The 19066-nt window shown below is 53.7% G+C and overlaps 9 protein-coding genes across 9 annotated transcripts; 4 read left to right on the plus strand and 5 right to left on the minus strand.

The window, feature by feature from the left end:
• Window positions 1-17: 17 nt before the first annotated feature.
• On the plus strand, window positions 18-2501 carry RHO25_008292 (uncharacterized protein; the record flags this gene model as incomplete). Its single annotated transcript, XM_023600431.2, has 4 exons — window positions 18-1846; window positions 1897-2080; window positions 2130-2200; window positions 2252-2501. 4 exons carry the CDS (start codon window positions 18-20, stop codon window positions 2499-2501), a joined length of 2334 nt encoding a protein of 777 aa, XP_023448572.2.
• Window positions 2502-2696: 195 nt separating this feature from the next.
• RHO25_008293 (uncharacterized protein) lies at window positions 2697-3888 on the plus strand (the record flags this gene model as incomplete). Its single annotated transcript, XM_065603046.1, has 2 exons — window positions 2697-2987; window positions 3040-3888. The coding sequence occupies 2 exons, from the start codon at window positions 2697-2699 to the stop codon at window positions 3886-3888; spliced, it is 1140 nt and encodes a 379-aa protein (XP_065459118.1).
• Window positions 3889-4166: 278 nt separating this feature from the next.
• Window positions 4167-6075, minus strand: RHO25_008294 (uncharacterized protein; the record flags this gene model as incomplete). The annotated part of the gene is made up of 2 exons (XM_023600432.2): window positions 4167-4885; window positions 4986-6075. 2 exons carry the CDS (start codon window positions 6073-6075, stop codon window positions 4167-4169), a joined length of 1809 nt encoding a protein of 602 aa, XP_023448794.1.
• A 371-nt stretch (window positions 6076-6446) lies between these two features.
• RHO25_008295 (uncharacterized protein) lies at window positions 6447-7572 on the minus strand (the record flags this gene model as incomplete). The annotated part of the gene is made up of 2 exons (XM_023600433.2): window positions 6447-7049; window positions 7099-7572. The coding sequence occupies 2 exons, from the start codon at window positions 7570-7572 to the stop codon at window positions 6447-6449; spliced, it is 1077 nt and encodes a 358-aa protein (XP_023448800.1).
• A 297-nt stretch (window positions 7573-7869) lies between these two features.
• RHO25_008296 (uncharacterized protein) lies at window positions 7870-8847 on the plus strand (the record flags this gene model as incomplete). Its single annotated transcript, XM_023600434.2, has 2 exons — window positions 7870-8775; window positions 8839-8847. The coding sequence occupies 2 exons, from the start codon at window positions 7870-7872 to the stop codon at window positions 8845-8847; spliced, it is 915 nt and encodes a 304-aa protein (XP_023448579.1).
• Window positions 8848-9203: 356 nt separating this feature from the next.
• RHO25_008297 (uncharacterized protein) lies at window positions 9204-12514 on the minus strand (the record flags this gene model as incomplete). The annotated part of the gene is made up of 3 exons (XM_023600435.2): window positions 9204-9919; window positions 9975-12301; window positions 12351-12514. 3 exons carry the CDS (start codon window positions 12512-12514, stop codon window positions 9204-9206), a joined length of 3207 nt encoding a protein of 1068 aa, XP_023449361.1.
• Window positions 12515-12586: 72 nt separating this feature from the next.
• RHO25_008298 (uncharacterized protein) lies at window positions 12587-14029 on the minus strand (the record flags this gene model as incomplete). The annotated part of the gene is made up of 1 exon (XM_023600436.2): window positions 12587-14029. The coding sequence occupies one exon, from the start codon at window positions 14027-14029 to the stop codon at window positions 12587-12589; it is 1443 nt and encodes a 480-aa protein (XP_023449360.1).
• Window positions 14030-14531: 502 nt separating this feature from the next.
• RHO25_008299 (uncharacterized protein) lies at window positions 14532-16239 on the plus strand (the record flags this gene model as incomplete). Its single annotated transcript, XM_023600437.2, has 3 exons — window positions 14532-14586; window positions 14738-15600; window positions 15649-16239. 3 exons carry the CDS (start codon window positions 14532-14534, stop codon window positions 16237-16239), a joined length of 1509 nt encoding a protein of 502 aa, XP_023449689.1.
• A 1125-nt stretch (window positions 16240-17364) lies between these two features.
• On the minus strand, window positions 17365-18636 carry RHO25_008300 (uncharacterized protein; the record flags this gene model as incomplete). Its single annotated transcript, XM_023600438.2, has 4 exons — window positions 17365-17583; window positions 17662-18467; window positions 18522-18548; window positions 18609-18636. 4 exons carry the CDS (start codon window positions 18634-18636, stop codon window positions 17365-17367), a joined length of 1080 nt encoding a protein of 359 aa, XP_023449362.1.
• Between the last annotated feature and the right edge of the window lie 430 nt (window positions 18637-19066).

Genomic DNA, 19066 nt, shown 5'->3' on the forward strand with positions numbered 1-19066 from the left:
CTGGACTGTCAAGACCAATGGCTACAGTCGAAGGACAAATGCACAACGGGGCTACGCGCGCACCTCGACCTCCGTTAGCAGCGAGAAAGAGACTGCCATGGCTCGAGGCGGCCGGTATAGCTCCAGCACTACAACCTCAGCCTACTTCTTCTAGTCATGATGCGCTGCCCCCACAGGCACCTGTCAACAACCTCATTGAACCCTCGGTCAAGTACGTTGCGTCCAATACTCTCAGTGACGACCTGAGATTTCGCCCGACAGGCTCAACGCCAGAGATCCGTGACCAGAGGCGAACGCGAGACCCCAGATCCTATTCCCAGACTTCAGAGCCGCCTGCGGGGCTGAGGTCTCGCCCGATCACCAAAACAAAGCCAGCACCGGACCATCGTGCGCTCTCATGCGCTTCGTCCGAGTACAGCACCACTACGCCAAGTGATCGAGAAGCTCTTCCCGCTGGCTTCCCAAGAAAGGACCCGGCGTCGTACGAGAAGCTCGTCAAGTCTCCTCACAGTCCCGAACCAGCTTTGAAGAAGCCCGCGAGTCACATCGTAACTTCAACCACGAACACGGTAAAAGCCCAGTCCGCACGACAACGTAAAGGAACAACGACAAGGAAGCCTCACCCGGGTCAATACAGGAACGTAGCAGCTGTCTCTAGTGCTAGCATTGATGGCGCGCAGCGAAAGCTACCTGGTGCCATATCGAATACCGCCTCAAATGCTGTAAATTCCAGCGAGACGTTGCCCAAGCCCACCTCAGCAGACCTTCCGTTGTCTTCACTTCCCGCCACAACATCGTCACTGTATGCGCTTCCGCCACATCTAATGGCACCCTCGAGCTCTTCATCGCCGGACAGCGACTACGCAATACCCACTGGCGTATCACGCAAGGCTGCTGCAATGCCAGAACGACAGAAACTCACGGGCGCGAAGCCTAAGCCTTTCGCTGACGTGGCGACAAGACCAGCACAGCATACGCTCGATGCTGTACAACCCTCGGAAGTAGGGACAGGGGATCAAGGTGGCACGCGCGCTGTCACTGGCCTACCTGATGTGCAAGAAGTGACAATGCGGCCGCTTAGGCTTTCTCAGACTGAGTCGATGCGATCATCAGAAGAGGAGGGCATATCGCCCTCTGCATCACCTGGAAGATGGAACACAGCTTCAGCTGATAAATCGCCCTTCACGCGCACCAACCCAGCCATGACAAAAGCGCGTTCACGGAACTCCCAGCCTGCGTCAAAGGAGCCCACTAGGATATCTCGAGGCGGCGCCGTTCAACAAGGTCACCGCATGGTCTCTACGAATGACTCGATCTCGAGAACACCTCCTCGATTATACCATCCACCCTCTGCTGATTCTATAGTCCGTGACTATGCCTACAAGGACCCAAAGATCCTGCGTCGCCATTCTACACATTCGCTAGAGCGTGCCAAACCCGGCGCGGCGGCGAGCTTCTACGCTGACCATGGAGAGTCAGTAGCAACGCAGCCGGGAATTCGACACAGCATCTGTACGGCCCAGATTGAGGCGCCACTTCCTCCGCCTCCTGAATCCAAGTGGTGCTGCGGCCGACCAGGAAAACAACAGAGAGTCCATCGAGCTCATGCTATGCACAACAGCGACACCACGGGATCCAGGGTACCAAGCAGACCACTACGAAGGGCTCAACCAGGCTTGCAAAATGGATCGCGATCGGCAGAGCCGCTGCTTGCCGCTAATGACCAGGCTCATTCAACCGCTGCTGCAAATCTGCCTCCGGCGACTGGCACAACAAGTGCGACGCTTCCCGCACAGACATTCAAGCCGGCGCGTGTTCCAACTGCAAGCAGTGATGCGGAGGCAGTGTAAGTGACTTTCCCATACTGCCAATTGAATCTAACCGACCCATTTTCAGCGACCTCAGCTTGAAGCATCCTCGGCTCAATCATATCAGTGTCAAGGAAGGCGAGGAGTATTATCTGAGAAGACACCACCGACCCGAGCCGATAGCAAGAGAATGGAGTTTGACCCGCAAGCGGCTTACATCTTTCATTGCTTGCCTGAACACCATATTTGTGGGATTGATAGCTGGAATCTACGTACGTGCCATGCTCTTGTCTCGTCTGCGCATATGCTAATCTTCTAAAGGCCGGAGAAGTACCACGGATCCAGTACCAGCTTGACGATGAATCACATTGGGTCATATTTGGCAATATGCTGTGAGCGAGAATGATCTAAAATCATCATGTGGGTATAGCTGACAGTGACAGACTGTTTGCTGGGCTGGGCTTGAGCACTCTCATCGCATGGCCACTGCCATTACTTCATGGACGCCGCCCATACATACTCGTGGCTTTCGGTATCATGCTACCCCTCCAGATTCCTCAGGCGATGGTCGTGCAGTATGCACATGGCTCAGGCTTGCTGTACAAGATCGGTCTTCTTCTCCCGCGTGGTCTGACTGGCCTGGCCCTCGGTTTTGCCAATGTCAACTTTCTGCCGACCCTATGGGACCTATAGGGAGCGTCACTCATGTCCGAACGTCCACATCAAGAAATTGTTGCGCCGGATGATGTTCGAAGGCAAGGCGGTGGTATTGGTGCTTGGCTGGGTCTTTGGACATTTTGCTTCGGAAGCTCACTTTCGATTGGATTCTTCGCTGGTGCCTGCATTATCTCGAAGCTTAATCCCAGTTGGGGCTTCTGGATTAGCATCATGCTCCTATCCTTCTTCCTGCTGGTCAACATGATCGCACCGGAAACACGAAAGGCTGAATATCGGAGGTCATTATTCCAGTTCTTCGAAGACAAAGAAGCTCGCCGAGTCAAGCACCGCATCGCACGCGGCGAGGTCAAATTACACATCTCGAACGATGGACCAAAGTACTGGTTTGAGGAGGTCTGGGCTGGCATCATTCTCACCAAACGCATGGTCTTCCAGCCGGGCTTTTTCGTCCTGATGTTGTACCTTGGGTGGATCCAAGCTCAACTCACACTTGTAATTTTGGTCAGTTGCCATACAAGTTCTATGAGTGCGTCCGGAAGCTGACTGTTCATAGCTACTTGGCGCCCTCCTCTCGCGAGACTACGAATGGGCTTCACATTGGGTAGGATTGGCAGCCTTGTCTGTTCCAGTCGGCGCTGCTTTGGCGATGCCACTTACGAACGCCTCAACGTTCAGTCGAGCTCGCGTGAAGCCGCCAAGGACGGACAGCATGACATTCCAAGAGCCGCGTGTGACCTGGACATCTCACTTACTTCGAAGGACAATCTTTACACTGCTCCTACCTTTTGCAGGACTTGGGTTCTGTCTCTGCAGCCCTGGTCCGCCTTTGCACTGGAGTGCCGCAGTGATCTTCGCCGGTCTGGTGGGCTTCTTGGCAGATCTAGGTACAGCAGAGTGCGTCGGTCTCATCATGGAAAGCTTCGATACTTGCGACTTGCAGCCAGGAGTCAACACCCGGCACCGCGTGCAGTCCATGTCCGCTCAGACACGCCGGCGCCGGACCAATTACTCTTCTTTCCCTCGCGTCTGCGCTGGATGGTTCGCAGCACAATCTCTCGGCTTCTTTCTCGCTGCAGGAGCTACCGTTGCAGCGGGCAGGATTACAGACGACTTTGGCGCTCAAACGTCCATCTCGATCGTTGCGGCAATTCTACTCTGCGTCACGGTCTTGCTGCTTGTTGTGCTGTGGAGGTGGAAAGATGTGCAGGTCATTCCGAGTTTCACGTCAAGTACGAGGGGTGAAAATAAAGAAATTGCGGATCTGAGTCAAGCGGACCCAGAGTGGAAACCTGTGGTAATTGGACATCCTTCGGGCAAAATGAGAAGGATGAATTTATTGGAGATGGGAGCTTGGTCTCGGTGGACGGAGATACGGAAGTTGAATAAATTGGTTAAAGAGTGAGATGAGATGAGAAGAGAGGAGGAGAGGAGAGAGAGAAGAGGGTGGAAGTTTTGTCTAGTAAACTTTTATTCATTTCTCATGACGCCGCAGAAAGGTGGAGACTTTGAAGTGCCTTTCTCATTCAACAAGTAGACTGTGGTCCTGACAATCGTGATAACCTCGCATGACAATCATCACAGCTTGATGGGAAGGGGAAAGCCAGACGTAGTGCGTTCCTGGAGTACACAACCAGACCTAGCGTCCGAACATGGCCAACACGCCCCTGGTACGCTTGCCACTCACAGAGACGCGCCTTCCCCCTGTGCAGTCTCCTCGATGACAGCTTTCGGACACTTGTGGTAATCTCCTCCATTTGCCTTCAGTCCATCCTTGAACATCGTCCGCAGCATTTTCGTCACCCAGTCCAGGGCATTTGTGTCATCAAAAGATCGCATGTCGATGTAGACCGTCGTTCTGCCGCTTTGCTTCATTTCGCAGCGTACTTTGGTGACATCTTTTGGCGCGCCTTGCACCAATCTCATGAGCACGTCACATTCATCCTCGGGTTTTGGAAGGTCGATGACATAGCGATATTTTTTGTTGTCGTCTTCGCGTTCGCAGTGGTAGTATTTTCCGTCGGGCTCCTCTTTCCAGGACTCTGCCCAGATTTCGTCGTCGGTTCTGTAGTCTTCTGGCATGGAGGCTTCTCTCTTTTCCGGTTTTGTGCCTGTTTCGTCGCGTTTTGCATGGAGTGGACACGTGTAGCCGTCTTTGACTTCGGGGTAGGTGAATGCGAGGAGTGTGTTGATGAATTTGGCGTTTGTTTGATTATGGTCCATTTTGAAGTCGAGCTTTGTGTTATGGCATTCATCATCGTCGCAGTGGAAGTCGTGAAAGCCTCCGTCTTTGTAGCCTTTCAAAGCTTTGCATGTGTCTTTGTTGGGCTTGACGCCGATTTTGATGTGCCATTGGGTATCTGAGCCGCTGCCGGCTATTTCGCAAGTTTGAGTGTTAGGTTCTTTGAGATGGAGTCAGTGAGAGGTAATGATGATGTTATCAAACAGAAATCAATTTATGAAACGCTGAGAAGAAATGCTATGTATCGACTTAACACTTGCCTTGAGCAGCATCACATCCACGCTTGATGTTCTTGATGCCTTTGTTGACCCTCTGGCTCTCTGCATAGTTCTTGGGAATATCGAATTTGACCTGTGGCCAGACTTTGGTTAGAGCCTCGGTGACCATCTTGGTCTCCTTCTCCCAGTGGTCGAGAACGAAGTGGATTTTCGTCAGGCCGCAGCCATCTTTCTTGCAGCTGAAATGGTGAAAATCGGGTATTTCTTTGCGGAGCGCATCGAGTTTACCGCAGAGTTCTTTGCTGTACGGAACGCCAATCTTGATACGCCACCAATCTCGATTGCCGGCGCCTTCGACCTTGTTGATTGAAGTGTCTTTGGGGGTTGGCTTCTTGCACTCGCGCTTGAAGAGTGCTGGGACATCACGCTTCCAGTCTAATGGGCATTCGAATTTGACTTCTGGCCACACGGAGCTGAGGTTGTCATTGATCCACTTAGCGTTCTTGTTGCTCAGTTTCATGCTGAAGTCGATCTTAGTCAAGCCGCAGCCGTCTTTGCGACAGCGGAAATTGTCGATTCCGGAGTTGGTGCGTTGAAGTGCGTCGAGTTTGCCGCAGAGCTCGTTAGTGTGTGGCTCGCCGATCTTGATGTGCCAGGCCGGAGTCAATCCCTGGTTATCAGGCTTGCAGGATGAGGTATGAGCTGGCATTGGGACTTTGCACTCGCGCTTCAAGATCTTTTCTTCGTAATCGAGGTCCCGTGGGCATACGAATTTGACTTGTGGCCACACTTTGGCCAGGCTGTCATTTAGCCAGTCTACATTCTCGGGGCTGTACCCCATGCTGAACGTGATTTTGGTTAAGCCGCAGCCGTCCTTTTTGCAGCGAAAGTGCTCTATCGCAGGCAGCTTCTTGCGCTGCAAAGCATCGAGTTTGCCACATAGTTCGTCACTGTGTGGAACTCCGATCTTGATGACAGTAGGGTTCCCCCAAGCCTTCGGTCTGATGCTACAGGTAGAGGTGTCCACTGGTGTTGGGACCTTGCATTCCCGACGGTGGATAGTCGCGGCAGAGCTGAGCTGGAACGAGCTCGCGCCAAGCAGGAGCGTGGTGAAGAATGAATTTAGGTGCATGCTGGGCTGCTGGTGTGTTGTGTGTTGGTGGGTGTTTGCGTGAGAGGTAGGGTTGTCTTTGTTGGTTCCGCTTGCAGAATGGTAAAGACCTTGTTGATGATATGGAGAAGCGAAGGTCTCTGGAATCGGAAGCCAGTCGTCCTGATATAGACTCGTCGTCCCTAGTGACTGACTACTCGAGGTGATCGAACGTGACTATGTCATTCATTGTCCCAAACACTCCGCGTTACTGGTCGAGGACAAGGGAAGACGAGTGACAAAGGCACGAGACAAAGACGCGAGACATTGACCATTGATGGAGCACAAAGAATGAAGGCCACACCGACAGACAAAGACAGGATACTGAACAAGAGCATCGTGCTATTGCAGTATCATTCCCTCTTCGCAGTCTTGGCATTTGCCAATCCCATCGCTTGGTCGATGCCACTCAAGATCCGTAAGATCCTCTGAAGGCCAGCGGGAAGGACAAAGATCCACTCAACCCAGCGTGTGTAGAATGGCAAGCTGATCTCTCCGCTTTCACCAGAATCAATCTTCTGTACGATCTCATTTGCCAGTTCCACTGGCTCCACGACAGGGCCAAGGAAATGCGAGGGCGTGTCGAGGTCCGCGAAAAGTCGCGTAGCTAGCTGTCCAGGTGTGACCAGTATCATTCGAATGTCCTCCGCGCCCTCAGGTGCATCTGACGAGGTCAGCTCGCCTCGGAGGGAATTGTGCATCGCAATGAGTCCAGCTTTCGAAGCAGTGTAGTCAGACAGATGGCTACCGCCCAACTTGCCAAGTACTGACGCCACAGTAACGATTGTGCCGCCAACTTCAGACTCCAGCATGCCTGGCAAGAAAGTGCGAATTGTGTTGAAGTGCGAGATGAGATTGACGCTCATTGTGCGTTGCACGTCTCCGGTCGTCAGTTCCCATGTTTTCTTCCTACTGACGATGCCGGCGTTGTTGATCAAAATGGTGGGCGCTCCGAGCTTGCAAACAATTAGCACAAAGCGATAGATCAGCAGCGCTCGCACTCACTTCTCGCTTGATAGCCTCGCCAATCTTGGCAACTGCATTCGCATCGCCAATGTCGCATTTGTAGAAGTGTACGTCTCCAAGATCCTCGATGTCCTTGTCTGGCTCGGCAATGTCGAGGATGGCCACGCTTGCTCCCCTCATTCCGTACGTCTGAGCAATGATCTTGCCAAGACCATTTGCACCTCCAGTAATGACGACCACTTCATGGTCCCAGTCGACTGTTCTTCGAATACCGTATGCGACGCGCTTGTTGATGACCGACAGCATCCACAAGAGCGTGACCAGTCCTGCGTAAGCACATGCTGTGATGAACTCAACACTTTCGTACGGAGCTTGGAGCGATCGAAGACATAGCGGGATGAGCCACGCGACGAATGGGTGGAAGATGCTGTTGCTCAACACGCGCGCAAAGAGATCGATTGTGATGTTGTGATGCCATTTCCGACTCGTTCCGCTCGTCACATGATTTGACATTGCGCGAGGTGTTGTGTCGACTCGTTGCAGATGTGGTAGAAGCAAGAGTGAAGTTGTGTAGGCAGCAAATAGAGTTTACAAGCGCTCGGTGAAACTTCGGCCGAGGTGCTGCCTGCGTTGCGTTGGGTGGAACTGCACCTACCAGAGTCGCTCACTGCTGCACCTCACTGACATTGGGCTTCAAACTCAACGTGCTCTTGTATCTGAAGCGGCACCAAAGCGAACCTCCTCTGCATGAATGTGTGAACGAACTATCATAACCTCTACTCAGAGCGCACTCTTGCGCTCGCTGTAGCCATGTCCATCGCCGAGATCAGCAACGGTCCTCCACCACTCTTTATGATCTGGCGGGAGATAGTAAACGAGACGGGAGTCGGAGAATGCCACTACTACAACATTACAGCGACCACACCATACGCGCAACTCTCCACGGAAGAACTGCGACTGCGAGATTACCACGCATCAAGAACTCCCATCTTCGCCCCTGATCCGTCCAAGGAAGCAGGCGAGGTTTTGAAGCTTTCCGTCCAGAAACCAGAGTCTGGAAGTGGCAAATTCCGTGGTCCTATCATCACATTCGTAGTCGGCACGAAGGACGCAGAGACGTTCGCGATTCATCAAAATGTCGTCTCTGAACAGTCCGAATTTGTGCGCCTCGCTTTGCAGGGCAACTGGCAAGAGGCCAAGAGTCGCGTCATTCCATTGCCGGACGATGACCCCAAGACATTCGAAATCTATCAAGCTTGGCTCTATGACCGAAAGATCTACACAGACCGCTGGATTGTAGGCTTCACCGGTTTGGACACAGAGCCTCGGCGACTCTTGAAAGCCTGGATCCTTGGCGACAAACTCCTGGACACGAACTTCAAAGACGCACTCATGGATGCCTTGGTTGGCAGACTGAGTGATACAGAAGGTTTCGCAGCATTTCGTTCGACGACCATTTTCATCTACACCCACACACCCGATGGTTCGGCACCTCGACGACTGTTGACAGATATCTACGCGTATCAGGGTGCCCCATCGTGGCTAGATAACTTGATGCGCAGCGGTTTGCAAGAAACCTACGCCGTGGATTTCCTGAAAGATCTCAGCAAGAGGCAGCTTACTCAGCGCGGATCGTCAAGCCTGACCTCAGCGGCATATATGGCAGTTAAGCTGAGCTGCGCATACCACGATCACCAACCAGGCAAATGTTTCAGGGTAATTACTTCCAGTCCATTTTTTATTGTAAGACATTCTTTACATGTCTGCTGACTACTCCAGGAATCGTGACAAGGAGCACCCATTGCGGAAACCCAGCTGCGATATGCTCCAGGCGAGTAGCACCCTGAGCCGCAATCTCGTGCAAAGCGACGAAAGCATACCGCAAGAAGCTTCTGCATTCCCAACAAAACTCCTGCATGATTACACAACATTAAACAAAAAGCAAAACGCGCAAAAGTGTCTGGCTGACAATGCCCTTTTCCCAATGCCGCCAACGACATTGGTGCATCAGCGTACAGAAGGAGGCAGTGCAGACCAGTATTAGTAGGCCAATGTACAGGCAAAGGTCAAGAGTAGTTTTTCAGCATCAATGAAGTTGCCAAGTTTGTGGTGAGTTGAACATCAACCCAAGTAGGTGCGACGGCTTACTGACGGGCGCGCAGTCCGAGAGCAGCAGCTCTTGAGGCGACATTGCTTCTTGGCTCCTCAGTGTTATTGTGCTCGACAGCCAGTTCGGCAGCCGCTTTCTTTCTGGACTTCTTTGGTGGGACAGAAGCTGTTGCCATCGGACTAGTCGTAGTGGTGGTTTCCGTCCCGGCCATCTCATCGCTTCCAGCTTTGACGATAGTTCTCTTCTGAGCGCGCGCTGAGATGTTAGAAGCAGCTCTCTTGCGCGGGTTCGGGGTCTTCATGGAAGCCGGTATGGCAGCGGGTGTGGCAGCCGGTATGGAAGTCGGCACGGGAGCAAGACTGGCTGGCTCCTCTGTTGGCGGGTACGGGAGGGTAGCATGTTCCGTAGTCGTGAAATCCTCATACTCATCGTCCGTCTCATGGTCGGCGTCAGTGTCGCTTTCGTGATCATCCTCATCATCCATCTCCCCTGCCATAATCCGCATGGTACCTTTGAGGCGACTCGGCTCAGCTTCGCCAAGGGCGATGGCGTCGTGAAGCTTATCCCAGCTCTCCTGGTCCATGAAGACAAAGCCGTCTTTAACTGTTGCGTAGTTGAGATCGCTCTGGCCGACTTTGCAACTTGGATGTTCGTCCCATTCGTGCCCTGCGCCGAGTGGACAGTTTTTCTTGGTGTCGGCACCGTTGTGGTGATGACTGCGGACATCTTGGGGATGGGCGAAGCCCTTGCCTGTAAAGATTGTTAGCATTGGCGATTCGGGACACTATCGAGCTGAATTACTGACCGCATGGACCATGGATGTATGGTCTCGTGGTGCGACTCATCAAGGCGCGGCGGGTCGGGTACACTGGACCCACATGTTGGACTTCAGTCGAGTATAGATGACCGATCTGGTGCTTCGGCTTGCCAAAGGACTTCGTGGTGCCCGCAGGCTTCGATTTCTTCTTTGGAGAAGCTTTACCACCACGAGCACGGGGCTTGCGGACTTCTTGCGGTGGTGCACGAGTTCCGCCATCGGCAAGATTGGCAGATCTGGCGTAGACAGAAGACTTTGGACTGACAGGTGGTGTGGCACGTACGAAAGCTGCCGTGCTCGGTTCTGGTGCATCATCGGCCTCCTCATCAGCCATGTCAGAGTTTTCAGAAGCCTTGAAAGCATTCTGAGGACGCTTCTTGCGCTTGACTGGTGGCGTGACGTCTGGCGAGTCAAGCATGTTTTCCTCAGACACAGCGTCAGACACAGCAGCTTCGCCAAGCTCACGATCCAGCCTCTCGTTCAGCGAAGCTAGCGCTGCATCATCCCAACTGGAAGGAAGACACTTCACAAACTCCAGCAGCAATTCTGGCATATGAGCGCGGTGGAGTAATTTGTAAGTGTTCCTGTAGAAATCCTGCTCGTCGAGAAAACCAGTCTTGTACAGATCTGCGTCTTTCAAGAATTGTTCCAAGGTGGCAGAGTCTTGAACATCGAGACGAGCTTGAAGAGAATTGAGGAAGTCCGAAACATGCTCCGCCGGTGTTGCGTTGTCCTCGTCACTCTCGTTGGACTGTTGTTCATCATGATCATGCTGCTCGATGTTCTCCAAGTCCAGGAAGTCCGCATAGGCGAAGACCGGCGTATGATCAGAGGATACAGGTTCTGGCGAGTTGGTGCGCTGCACTTCCTCGATGGTCGTATCGTTGTCGTCTCCCACGTCCTGAGGCGAGGCCTCGAAGCTGGCAATGGAAGGATCGGCGATGGACGTTCCATCTGCAGGAGTCGCAACCGCCTCCGCATTGGACTCCGGAGCCGGCGATGCCTTCTGAAGAACGGACGCTTCGGTGGGCATCTTCGCGAGGATCTCTGATGCCTCTGCTTCCGTCATGGCAGGTGGCCTCGATTTGTGCGTGCACTTCTTGTGTCGTGCCCTACAGTCAGCACAGCGCTGAAAAGCTGGTGCCGCTGCACCCTTTTTCTTCTTCTTCTTACTCTTTGATTTCGATTTCTTCTTGCTCTGCTCTGGGCTCTTAGGTGGAACATACGCATCTTCCTCAGACTTCTGTGAGTCGGCCTCTGCGTCGGAACCATCTCCATCTCCTACCGAGTGTATATCCTTGTCATCTGCATATTGTGACACTTGCGATAGGGATGAGCGAGGGACTGTTCTTGCTTTACTAGGCGGTGGCATGGCGTCTGATGAGCGGCGCGCAACAGGTTCGCTCTCACCAGTTACTCTGCCCGCTGTATGAGCCGTGAGCATCCTCGGATCAACATCGACATTGTCGAACACGAACGAGCTCGGTGGTGTGAGATAAGGTGCAGACAGCTGCGGAGGCTGGACGGGGCGGAACACTCCATCGCTGCCAACGTTCGAAGCGCGACCGTCATTTGGCCAGTGGGGTTGGCCATGGTCAAGGTACGCCATTGATTGAGTCTCAGCCGGATACGGGATGCCGTACTGGCTACGGGAAGCGGAACGCTCGCCATGCCAATTGTATGGCACAGGTTCGTAGTTATGAAGGTATTGTCGCTGAAATTGCTCATGTCCGATCTGCGGGCCGGCAGCCTGTTGAAGCTGTCCGTATGTGAAGTGTTGCGGAGCGGGATAGTATCCAGCAGCCTCGAACTGAGAGGCATGACTGACTGCTTGAGCGCGCGGATTGTTGTGAGGGTTGGTGGTAAAGGCGCCACTGGCAAGCGGGTTGGCGACGAAACCGTGACGCGCTGAGGCTGACTCCATATTTCTTTGCAGATTGGCATGACGGTATGGAGGGAGTTCGTGCCGGGCCTCACCATGTCCCTGCCAGTCATAGCTCACCAGGCTGCGTGGAGGGTAGGGTGGCAATTCGTGATGCGGCTGAACAGGTGGTGCTGGCAAGGCCGGGTCGTTCCTCAGGAAGTTGCCATTACGCATGCCTTGCGGCAGGCCGTGTTGATGGTACAGGTTGGGCGCGGCCGCGTATGGGTAGTGCTGGGCTTGAGCAGTCAAGCCGCGCTGGTCCATGAACGGCTGCGCGCCTGGCAGAATGCGCGGTGTCGAGTCCGCCATGCTGACGGTGCGGTGCGGGCGCACCGAATAGAGGCGATCAGGGAGTTCGTCCACGGTGTGACCGCCGACGACATTACCATCGCTGGAAGATAGTTAGCGCGTCTTCATTTGAATGAACGTACGAGACTTACCGGTCGTAGTCGAGAACCATCGGCGCCATGTTCGGTGGTTTTGTTGCTGAAGTGCCAAAACAGCGCCCGAACGCGAGAAACTTCCAGTGCGAAGAACGAAACGACCGCGACGACGCGGCAGTGGGAGCTCGCACGCGCTTCAGCAACAAACATGCACTTCCCATGCAGCTTGGCGTTAGCCGTTTGATACGCGAGCGGGAGGCTGCTGGGGCGTTCTGTTGACTTCACTTCTTGTCTCACTGCGGAGACCTGGATATGCGCCCATTGAGGATTGTCATCCTGCCTTGGCCGTGATCGTATAGATAGACTGCTTCACTCACACTAATTCTTGTGCGCCAGCTGGGGTCTGCCGCTTGGAATAGCAGAAGATCTGCTGGGTCTCCTGGCTGAAAAGCCAGACTGGTGTCTCCGACACCACGCCTACCCAAGCCTATCGCCGCTCGAGCTCTTGTACTGAAACACTCGTACAGGACCTCAGTGTCTCGCTTTGTACCTGCTTGATAGATCCCAACGCCTTGACAAGCCAAACTCAGTGGGTCACAGGTCCCCTGAGGCGTGAAAGCGTTGCCAATATTATTGACACCGATGCAAGCATTGAGATCATATTCTTTGATCAGTCGAGGGACATCGAGCGTACCGCGGATTTCCGGTTGCTTGCCAGTGCGCATCATGAACAGGTCGCTGGTTGGCAGCCCTACAAAGGAGATTGGAAGTTGTGCATCTTTGATTGTCTGCGCAAGCTCCTTCCACTGAGCCTCACTGAAGAGGGTCAGGCGAGTGCAATGCCCAAGCACTATGGTGACGTTGCTCGTCCGGTCTTTCCAGCCTTTCTCCTTCAAAGTCTGCACCACAAACCAGACAAGAGGCTCGACATCCTGGTCCAGATTGTAATCAAGATGGAAGTCAAGATGGGCGTTATGCTCAATACTCAAGTCTACCATCCACTCCACGCTCCGCTGCATCTTCTCTCTGTCATTCTCGACATAAGGTGTGCTCCCGATCACAGTGACGCCAGGCCTTGCGACCGCTTGTCGCATCAGATCGCGAATCACGCCCCCTTGTTCATCACCTGCCGATGGAGAGAACAGAGGCAGCTGCGCAAATGCACATATCTGTATATTACAGACGGCATCGTCGGCGGCACGCTTCTGCAGCTGAATGCCGGCTTCCAAGCATTTGAGCTGTACACCAGCGTCTACTTCGACGAATGCTCGCATGTGCGTGACACCAGCAGCTACACTCTCGTCCACAAGCCGTTGGCCTCGCTCCAGAAGATCCTCGTTCTCGAATTGAGCCTTTGCTTTGCCAGTAAGGTCCATAGCTTCTTGAAAGTCTCCTTTCTCGACTTGGAGATCTGCATACTTGGGATGGGATAAAAGGTATGCCTTGTCGATGTGTATGTGTGGGTGGCAGAGGGAAGGAGCAAGCAGTGCACCTTTGCCGTCAACAGAGTTCGCCGGCGGAGCATCATCTTGGTGGGCCACGACATCGCGAATGCACCCATCTGAGAGGTGGACATCCCATCGAGTATCTCTTTCTGTGCCCGGCAGAGAGACATTGCTCAGGACGTCGATGCGAGTGGCTTGCTCGCTTGTCTTCTTTCCGGTGCTGCCGAACTGAATCTTGGCCATTTCAGAATCGATGTCGATGCCATGCTGGCGTAGGAACTCGCCAGCCATGATGGTTTGATTGTGCTGCGGTTACTACCTGTAATCTAGGTAAGTTTAGGTTGGTGAGACAGATGGAACAGAGAGGACAGGACGGGAATTAAATGTGGATATCTCTACTCATCATCGACCACTACTCGCGGCTCGCTTCTTGCTTCTTGCAGCACTAGTCGATGCATCAGGACGACATCAAGTGAGTGACACACGAGATGCGAGCCAGGAGCATCGAGCATGATAGATCCGGCTGCCCTCATTGCGAGCGGAATTGGGTGAGTATGGAGGAAAGAGACGCGTGAGAATGGAGGTGGTCGATGTGCCCCTCCGCTCGGACCCAGTCCTGTGGTGTCTCGCCTCCCCCAGCAAGTCACGTCTCCTGCTGCATTGCATCCATCTCCCACGCGTCAAGCTTGCCGACACTCGACACTTTTCCATCATCACCGTCGCTCGTCCATCGACATCAGAGTTCCGTGATCATCGAGGCTGAAAGCCAGCTCGCCTTGGCAGATCGGCGAAAATGCAGGCCAACTACCGGTATAATCGCAGTCCGCAGCAGGCGAGACGAGGGCCTGGTAAGCAAACTCTACACTTTCCCACTCTCGCGCACACGTCTGTCGCAGTGCGCTCGTACTACGCGCGAAAGGGAGTCGGTCATGGAACAGGCGCGCGCGCATCGTCGCAAGATTAGCTTTGCTGACCTCGAGCGCACCTGGCGCAATGCAGGTCCTATGGTCGCACCACCACAAGCACACCCACAACAGCAGCAGATGACCCAGGCGCAACTACAGCAGCAACATCTCGAAGCGCTTCGTCGCCAAGACCTTGCGCGACGGCAGGCGAGAAAACCAACCGACCGCGAAATACCCGACGAAGTCAGCGAGGCCGTGGTAGGAGATGGCGTGGAGCGCTACAAGAAGCTGCGCGATGCTGAGAAGAGGCTTGACGCGATCATGATGCGCAAGCGACTAGATATCAGCGACAATCTGCAGAGACGATGGACGCGCCGGGAAGGCACGATACGTATCTGGATTTCCAATACAGCCGAAGGACAGCCGTGGCAGATAATGGAGGAGGGCAACGCGAACGAAGATGGCATGTTTGAGCTGGGAGAGAACCAGGCAACCTTCAAATTGAAGATCGAGGGCCGACTGAAGGAAGACCCGGATGAGGACGAGGCAGACAAGCCACCCGCTGGACACCGACCCAGGCTGAGCACATTCTTCAAAGCCATCACTATCGACTTCGATCGCAATCCGAATTTGAATCCGGATGGATACAGCCAGATTGAATGGCGCAAGAAGCAAATGACTCCCGGCCAGCCGCTTGATCCTACCGATCGTGAAAACAATTTCGACCAGATAGAGTTCACGCGTAAAGCCGACGAGAACATCAATATCACCATTAATTTGACGCGCGATGAGAAGAGCGAGCGCTACAAGCTGAGTCCTGAGCTCGCTGAGATCTTGGACACAGATGAAGAAGACCGCGCTGGTGCTGTGCAGGGCATCTGGGAATACTGTCGTGCGATGGGACTGCAGGAGGATGATGATAAGAGAAAAATTATCTGCGATGCGGCGTTGCAAAAGGTACGACTATCCGGATATACTGCACACAATTTGCTAACCACAATACAGATCTTTAAGCAAGAGACTGTGTACTTCCCGTACGTGCCGGATCTTCTGCTGCACCACATGCAGCCGCTCCCGCCGATCCAGCTCAAGTACACTATCCGAGTGGACAAGCCATACATTACTGGCACCAAAGACCCCAACTCACCTTCTGCCTTCCTACAAGACGAGGACAGCGAGTCTAAGCCCAACCTGAAACCATGTCAGCCGACAGTCTACGACATCCGTGTGCCACTGCCGAATCCACTGGGACACCAACTCACGCGCTTCCACACGTCGAAGACACATCTTAACGATTTGCAGAGTATTGTTAAGATTGACGATGATCTCGCATTGCTCGTGCAGAAGATTCATCAGACTAATGCCAAGCGCAAGTTCTACAACAACCTGGCCAAGGACCCAACATCATTCGTTAAGCGATGGATTAGTAGCCAGCAACGCGACCTGGAGGTGATTTTGGCCGAAGCCACTCGCGGCGGAGGCGAAGACGCAACCAACGAAGAGTTCCGCCGCGGTGGCAGAGACGGTGTCTGGGGCTCTGAACTGGCACGCGAGAGCGTCGGTCTGTGGCTCGCTCGCAACCAAAAGGCATCGTAGAGTGATGCTGCAGGTTTTCTTAACACAACATCTGTACCTGTTACGGCTTCAGCCCAACATCCGACGAACTTTGCGGCCGCTCCACCAACGCACGGCATGCACACAACGAGCGCGCCCGCAGGACCGGCAACGCAAACGCCCACAACATTGGATTATCCTCTATCGACGGGAACCTTGGCACACGCGGATAGATTCCGTCACTATATACCAGCAGAGGCACGGCCTCAACCCACTCCCTCGCCATCATATCACCTTCCAGCGTCCTACCAAGGACCAGCTGGAGTGCCTGCATGGGGCGGCACTCTATCTGGCGAGTCGAACCATCCCTCTGCCCCACGCATGCCATTGCCAGGCTATCTTGACTACAACGGCACACCGAATCAACTCCAGACCCCAGCATTGCCCAGGTCACATACAGCACCCATGACATTGAATTCCATGACTCCAACATAGAATCAGGAGGTCCCGAGAGAGGATTCTTCCACTGCACAGCAGCAGGATGTTCTGCATGAGAATTCTTCAACAGCACAGCGGCAAATTCTCCCAAAAAAAGGATTCTGCAATTCCACAGCAGCAGCAGCAGCAGCAGCAGCAGCAGAATCAACTGCGCCGCTGCTCCAGGTGCAGAAAGTCCAAGCCGCATTCCCAATTTTATACCAAGCCCCGTGGTGGCATGTACAGGTTGTGCAAACCCTGTACTGATGAGTTCACAATGAGGAGACACGTAGGGACAATGCTGGAGGAGGAGATGGAGGAAGAGGAATAAATCGCTAGATTGTAGGTAACTGCAATGCTTTGGCAGCTTTCCTTTTTTACAGATAAATACAGGCAGACGCCTTGTACGATTGAGGACGAAACTTGTCTCGGATTGTCCCCTGCAGCTTCGAAAACGAAAGTTGCCGCGCGTATTTGAGTGCTCTTGGGGCAGATTTGAACAACGGTATTTGCCATATTCTTGGTATCACATTAATCTCATCCGAAACGCCTCTTTGCCTGCCATGCACATTCCATCCAGCACGAATCAACGAATATCACAACAATCTTATCCCGTGTCCAGACCTTCTCCGGTCCTTTCTTCCCTCGACGTGCCTCACCCATCTACGATCTTCCCCTCATCGACCTGTTCTACGCCGCCCCTCCATGCGCAGCCATATACTGCGCAAAAGCCGTCGGACTCCTCGTTTGCATGAACACTGTTCCAGGTCCCGAAAATTTACAGACCAGACCTTCGCCGGCACTCATATTACTGATAATTCCGCCGCTCGCGACACGTTCCATGACGTAGCTGCAATTCCATGCGACGAGGTGGCCGTTGTCGATGATGTATTTTTCGCCTTCGCGGAGCTATTGAAGAAAAGAAGGAAGATGTTAGTCGCATGAAGTGTTGGATGGGGAGATGAAGCAGGGAATGGGTATACTCACATCTTTCCGTATAATAGCCCCCATACTCTCAATCCAACAAATCCCCGTTCCACCCATTTTATACACAAACAATCCCTCACCAGAAAAGAAAGCCTTACTCAACGCTTGCGAGACGTAATCTTTCGTCACACCCTGCGTACAAGCCAAAAACGCATCCTTCCCCAACATCCACGTCTCTCCATTCCCACTCAACCTAATATTCGTTATATCCCCCAAACTCGCCGGACCCAACAACAATTCCCCGGGACCAGTAAATGTCGAATGCGACATATGCCCGCGGGCGAGGAGTTTTTTCATGCTGAATTGGACATTTCCTTTTACGGTTATGGTGGGGGACATGGCGATCATTGCGCCGGGTTTGACTTGGATGGGACAGCCCATGGCGAGTTGGATTGTGACGATGGTGTTGGTGTCGCGGTGGGAGATGCGGTAGCTGCCGCCGTTGAAGGTCCCGACGTCGTCGATTGTGGCGGCTGCGCCTTGGAATTGGCCGGGGGGAGGGGCGCCGCCGGGGACGGTGGATTGGCGGTTGAAGGAGGTTTGGCGGGGGCTGGCGAGGGGGGCGATTTGTGCTTCGGGCTCTTTTTGGGATTCGGAGGGGGGTGCAGGGTAGTATGGGAGGGACTTTTCGTTCGATTGAGTGAGCTGCGGACTCTCTCGTTGCGGTTGTGGAGAGACTGGGGATACGGCAGGTGGCGGTGCGAAGGACGGAGGTGGGGCGAAGTGTTGTTGCTGTTGCTGGGGTGGTGGAGGGTAATGTGTCTCGTTCGACGATGGAGGAGGAGCGAAGTGTTGCTGCTGTTGACCTGGAAGACCATGTCAGCGGCGTGCAGAAGGATAGTCTTTACCAACTGTCTCACCTGTGGACTCGCCGCCAGGAGGAGGGGCTTCATCGCCGTGTTAGCCAACATAGATGCTGTCGTTGTTGAATTGGAGCAACCGCGTACGAGGGAAGTATGTTTGTCCTGACGCCATCCTTGCTTCTGTTGCCTGTCTTGACGCGTTCGGTATTTCGCTTTCCTATAGCTCTTTCTTCCGTCTTTTACTACGTGCTTGGTCTTGCTCGCCAGGAGCTGCGGTATCGTAATTCTGCGTGGATTCTGAGATGGTGATATGCTTCAGGAAGCTGGTGCAGTCTGTCTGGTAGTAGGAACAGAGAGGAGATGTGAGAAAGAAAGGATCTCGACAGTAACGACCTACTCTTGAGCAGCCGCAGCACACCTTGGCCGCAGGCTCGCGGCCTGGGTGTTGCTGCAGTGCTACAGCTGCCTTGGAGCTCCCATTGGACGTCTCCACTCATGCAGGGCGCTTAGAGGAGTCCGCTGACGCCAAAATCATGGAAGCGGCGCTTACAGCAGCACACTTCAGTCTGCTGCCGCCGCTGTCCTGCTCGAGCGCGAGAGTC

Source organism: Cercospora beticola, chromosome 5 (assembly GCF_033473495.1).
Source record: "Cercospora beticola chromosome 5, complete sequence".
NCBI lineage: Eukaryota > Fungi > Ascomycota > Dothideomycetes > Mycosphaerellales > Mycosphaerellaceae > Cercospora > Cercospora beticola.